Source organism: Nestor notabilis, unplaced genomic scaffold, assembly GCF_000696875.1.
Source record: "Nestor notabilis isolate BGI_N333 unplaced genomic scaffold, ASM69687v1 scaffold9776, whole genome shotgun sequence".
Classification (NCBI taxonomy): Eukaryota; Metazoa; Chordata; class Aves; order Psittaciformes; family Psittacidae; genus Nestor; species Nestor notabilis.
In genome coordinates, this window is record NW_009932352.1 from 9912 (window position 1) to 15908 (window position 5997).

General features: G+C 46.1%; 1 protein-coding gene across 1 annotated transcript in view; it reads right to left on the minus strand.

Annotated features, from left to right (window-relative positions):
• The window catches only part of LOC104407148 (protein transport protein Sec23A-like), a 14885-nt gene extending 9577 nt beyond the window's left edge, over positions 1-5308 (minus strand). Inside the window, 8 exon segments of the mRNA XM_010016339.1 lie at positions 402-560; positions 1047-1104; positions 1106-1177; positions 1960-2045; positions 2384-2620; positions 2833-2919; positions 3541-3598; positions 5076-5308. Of these exon segments, the coding sequence (XP_010014641.1) occupies positions 402-560; positions 1047-1104; positions 1106-1177; positions 1960-2045; positions 2384-2620; positions 2833-2919; positions 3541-3598; positions 5076-5296 (978 nt within the window). The 5' untranslated portion in view covers positions 5297-5308.
• Between the last annotated feature and the right edge of the window lie 689 nt (positions 5309-5997).

A 5997-nucleotide genomic window follows, 5' to 3' on the forward strand; every position in this document is an offset into this window, starting at 1 on the left:
TCTCAATCTCCCCTCTGTCAGTTTAAAGCCATTCCCCCTTGTCCTATCACTACATGCCCTTGTCAAAAGTCCCTCTCCAGCTTTCTTGTTAGGCCCCCTTTTTAGGTATTGGAAGTCATAGGTCAAGATGACAAAGGAGGCTTTCTGGAAGTGACCAATTCTTGAAAAACAGGTTTTCTCCTCCCCAGAAGGGCTCAAACACTTCAAAGACAACCATGCAAATATCTGGACATACTGTTCCCACATCCAGAGAATGGAAAGTATTTGTTCCCTGAGGAAGGACACTGGGCAGCTGTCAACAGAGCAATGTAGGTTTGTGTTATCTACTTTCCCCCCATTTATTGTTCTGATACAGCATTCAGGTTTTGTTTTTAAACATGCTGGCAGGCACTAGCACCTACTTTGGTGGCCTTCTTCATGAACCTTGCATTGTCCTTCTCTATGTCGTGCCAAGAACGGATGGGCGTTTTCAGTTCATCTCCTACCACCATGCCAGGTCCTTGCGTTGGTGGCCCACCTGTAAACAGCATTATTCTGGCCCCTGTGTTTGGAAATGTGCCCTAAAATAAAAATAAAGACTTACAGGAGGGGACAAGGGGAGGGAAAAAATTATTAAATGGCAAACAATGCTTCAGGGACCTGTCTCTGCTAGAGGCCACCTTGACGAATAGCAATGCATTTCCTGACAGTCGCAGCACTCTCACGTTTAGACTCAAGCTACGTCAAGCTTCATGTCTTTGTAACAGGAAGCAAGCAGTTTCTATTCTTTTTACTTGCATCTGAGATGATGGTCAGATAAACCCAGTGCATCGCATCACCTCCACGTGGTGATACACACAAGAATCAGAGACCTTGAAACACCTGCATATTTTACCATTTAGATGGAAACCCCCAGCCCACAATGTTGTAGAGACAAACTGCACCTCTGCACCCAGTGTAACTGGGCCACAGATCAAGCTGGACTGACACCTGCACACCTCTCAGCAAAGACTGACACGTGCTTACTTTGACCAGCTCATCTCAAACAGCAGCATTAGGAAGAATACCTCCAGTAAGCCAACCGCAATCGAAAGAGCTACTCCAGTGGAACGTAAAGGCCTCTTTCCATGGGTCCCTTTGCAGTTCTCCAAGCAAATCTGTTAAATTCATGTCAACCTTATGTACTGGCTGCAGAAACCTGTGAAAATCCAAATAAAATGTTTTCCTGCTTAGAAGTGTAGAGAAGAAAGTGCCTCTTTGTTCCTAGGGGCACACATAAATTGCACTGAGTTATCAGAAGCAAAAAGTCATGTGGCATGTTCCCTTCTTACATCCACACTTCCCAAGGCCTTTGCAAAATACAAACATTGATCAAAGCACGACATCAGGAACTGACAACAAGCCAAAGTCACGTCAAACAAAGGGAAGAACTTTGGTGGTGATTTAGTCTATCAAAACACACAAGAGCTGCCACTGAAAGAGAGGACCTGAGAAAGAAAAAAGCTGTATTCAGCAGAGGCAGATACAGCTTTACTGCTCAGGGGTCACTACTTGCCTGTCCATCACTTTTTGGACTTTGCTGGGTCAGGGGTAGGAGGTGGTATGTTGGATTGTTATGCACAGACCAGCCCCACCATTGGCTGTTCAATCAAAATGACAAGCCTCTGCTCCAAACAACTCCCGAGCCACATGCTTTCAAAGACAGCTACTGTGTGTTTCTCAAGTAGAAACCTAGACTGAATGTCAGTCACGTTCTTGCAACTGCAAACCCAAGACACTACAGTAAATCTAATACACTGCTGGCAGCTCTGGCAAATCCCACCCATACCTATCACCTGAAATAGAGAAATAACTGTGACAAGAGAATACCACTTAAATCTTCTTACAAAGATTCTTCTTGGGAAACCCAGGTTTAGAAGTGTGACGCCAAAGGGGCATAAAACATCTGCCCTGCTCTTCTGCTGTGCTGGTGCAGCTTACCTGCTTGAAATAACAGGTTGGTCTGGAGTCTGAAGAGGTCTTCCCTGTTGAATGGGCACAGCTGGCCTTGAAAGCCCAAGCATATCCTGGAGAATAGTAAAGAGGAAGCAAAGAAGATATACTATTTAGGCACTAAACATTATTTGCTGTCAAACCCCGAGGCTGCAATACTGTAACATTAAATACATTAAAATCTGTGCAATTATTAATCTTTGTGCTACCATTAGGAATGGATCAGTGAGCCCATATGTCTTGGACAAGCTTCAATCAAAGGCAAAAAGAAAGGACAGATACTGGGAGGGAAACAAGCTAATAGTAAGAGCACTAAGCCCTTCTTTCTCCCTGGAGCCCAGTGATTGAAGACTAGTGGTGTCAGTAGGCCTAAGAGGAACAAGACACTGGCCTAAGAGATGGCAGAACATACCTGTATTTGCTTAGCTGTCAGGTCCTTTGTGCCCCTAAACACGTAGCTCTTGGAAATCCCTTCACAGCTCAGCTCGTGAACCTGGATCATTCTGCCAAAAGTGATAAGGCCCACCAGAGCATCAGCAGGCAGCAGACTCAGGGACATCTGGAGGGATTCTTTCAGCGCCTGCAAGTCCTCCTCTTCCAAGCACGTGTCAACAACATACAGGAAGATCAATGGCGTCTGTGGACCTCGCTAATGTGGAAAGAGATGCATTTACTGGGCATGTACATAAGCCAGGTGGCACTTCATAATGCCTCCAGCCAAGGAATAAGATGAGCCCTACCTTAAGCATGTTGCAGAAATGCTATTTATTTGCATTATCTTAAGTAAATCTAATACATACACAATCTGTCACAAACAAGACAATTCGGGGGGGGCTTCAAACTTGCCTATATTTCATTTACCTGCACGATATATTCAATTGTTGAAAACTGAGGCATAAGCTCTGCTGGTTGATTGACTTCAGATATGCCTGCATATGCTGGAGGGAACTGAAAAAGAGAACAAAAAATTAGGACAAGGAAGTTGCAGGACAGAAATGTAGGGCCCTTCTCTGCAGTACAGAGGCTGCCCTGCTTATGATGTGGTTATTCAACTCTATGTACTGCCACTGCACCAACCTGATTAATTCATGACAAGAGACCCCACCGTGCTGTTTTCCTAAGCACAGACAACAAGTTTCCAGCAGTATGGACAACTGCTCAACTCAGTGTAAATAAAAGGTAGGACTAAACCAGTAACTGTGCTTTAGCTGAAATTCATTTAGCCACATGACAGTTTCTGATGGCAAAAGTCTACTTGAATAGAATGAATTTCATATTCGGCAAGAACAGTAAACATCAAGTGCAAAAACCACACTGGGAACACATGCGACAAAACACCATTTTTATCTCCTTCCTATGCTCTGCATGCTGGCAAAACTGAACTCAAGCCAGACAAGATGTCAGGTAAAACAGACCCATTAACAAGTACTCTGTCCTGGGTTCATCAGGAGAAAAAGGCCAAAGGTAGGAAGCTACAAATGTGGAATTTATGCTGAACATCCTTTGCTGGGGATGTTCAATAAAATGTTGACTGAAAAGATGAAAGGGCTGATGCTTTTTCCAACTTACCTGATTTCTCTGAAAACAGAAGTTACAAGCCCAGAGCTTGGCCCGATAGTCAACTTGGCTGCAATGAAAAGATGAAGCATTAGTATGACCACAGGACCGATTTTACAGCACAGCTTCACAATTGTCTATGCTGGTTCACAGCACTAAGAAAGAAACACACAACTTGAATGATAAGAGTTTTAAGGGTTCAGACTCTTATTCTATTGCCAAAGTCCATCAGCTCATCCAGCCCTGCCAATTCCAGGCTTCTCAGCATGATGGACCACTGACAGACATTTGGAGCTCAGGTTTGGCAGACAAAGGCTCAGGTCTGACCATTCTTTCACTACACTTGGACTTATTTTGGTCATCTTATTGTTTGTACAGCTGTAGCACACAAGTACCCCAGTGACAGAGCAGCAGGAGCTACTCACCCATATCCTGCACAAAGACTGAACAAATAGGCTGTTCCCCGCCCTGAAGAGTTTACTTAGCTCACTATGACATCCTGGAACTGCTGGTACAGTAAAGCCTGGCCATACTCTTGGTTTGTGGGTTTGATCTCTTTTTGCTTCCTCTTACCTGCTTTTTCTCAGCCCAACACTATGCTTCGAGTATGCATGATCATCACATGATTTTGGGACCAAGATTGTTCCTTTTAAATTCTCAGCAAAACTTTAAAGACAATTGTGATGCTCATAGTGGAGCTGACCTACAAGCAGCAGGAAACCAAGCGAACATGACAGCCCAGAGAACAATATCAGTATAATCAGCATCTTTGTTTAAGTTTCATTATTCATCACAGAACTCTTGGCCATTTCCGTATCATGTCTGCCTTAATAGCCTCCACAAAAGCGCTCCTTTCTCCTCTGGTTCTGGCAGCTCTAGTAATGGGCCAGCATTCAACATCATGCATGCATGGGTTTTAGGGATGTGGAACTGCTCGGGTGAGTCCAGAGGATGCCACGGAGATGCTCTGAGGGCTGGAGCAGCTCTGCTCTGGAGACAGGCTGAAAGAACTGGGCTTGTTCAGCCTGAAGAAAAGAAGGCTCCTTAAGGGGACACCTTAAGAGCAGCTTCCAGTGCCTAAAGGGGTGACAAGAAATCTGGAGAAGGACTTTTGACAAAGGTAGGTAGTGACTGGACAAAGTGGTTTTAAGTTGACAGAAGAGGCGTTTAGATGAGACATTAGGAAGAAGTTCTTCCCTGGGAGGCTGCTGAGGCCCTGGCACAGGGCGCCCAGAGAAGCTGTGGCTGCCCCCCCCCCGGCACTGTTCAAGGCCAGGCTGGACACAGGGGCTTGGAGCAACCTGCTCTAGTGGAAGGTGTCCCTGCCCGTGGCAGGGGGTTGGAACTGGGTGAGCTTTAAGGTCCCTTCCAACTCAAACCAGTCTAGGCTTCTGTGATTATATGATTTTTATAAATTCATAACATCCAACTGAAGGAAGCTGCCAGGCACTAGGCAGAGAAAAAGGGAAATAAGGAAGTAGCGAAGCTCAGATAAAAACTATGTACTATCCAACCTCTATTAACATCCCCAGCCACGAAATTCATACCAGAGTGGGTTGAGCACTGCTTTGCAAGTGGGCCTGCTACAAAGCACCGGCTCATACTGCACAGGTGGCAGGTCAAGACGCTCCTTCAGCGGGGTCAGAAGACAGGCCAGGGGCACAACCATCCTCGTGGCCTCCAGCCTGCTGGAGGGCCACACGTTCCAGCTGAAACGCACGCCATCACGCTCCTCATTTTGCTGGATGAACTCCAGGTACGTCGCCATAGGGCTGCAGAAGCTCTGAAAAGACATAAGCAATACACTGCATGTAGACACAAGGCATTGCAGGTCAAAACCAATGTATTATGAGTTAATCCCATTATCAAATGAATCATGTGACTATATTAACCTCTTCTGTCCAGTGCTCTCCAGACATTCCAGACAACTAAAACACCACCAAATCCAAAGAAGACACAAGGCAATCTGACACTCTAAGCCAGAACGTGAGGGATTTTTTCCCTTGTGATCCACATTTAACATCCCAGTATCTACTCAGACTCATGCTGGCCCCAAAGGAATCCTGCCTGACTCAGGTAAGGGAAAAACAGGTCAGATTTGCAACACATCCTGAAGCCTTCAGCTGAAACCTTGGGGGGGGAGAAAAGGAAGCCAAAACACTCATCACAAGTGTCACCTGGCTGCCAGCCTGACCTTACAGATGGAAAGGAGCACATCACAAAAAGGTCAAAAAAGACCTTTGGACTCGCTCCAACAGCTCCATGTCCCTCTTTGTGTTGCTGCCCCCAGTGCTGGACGCAGTGTTCCAGGTGGGGAGAGGACAGACCGTCCCAAACCCCCAGCAGATGAGCGGTGGTAGTATTCCAGCATCCACATGGATCTGCTCACCCCCACTCCTTCCACAGAAGCTGCTGCTTCCTCGCAGTGGTACAGGGAACACCACGGATCCCCCAGCCGCAGCTCGGCAC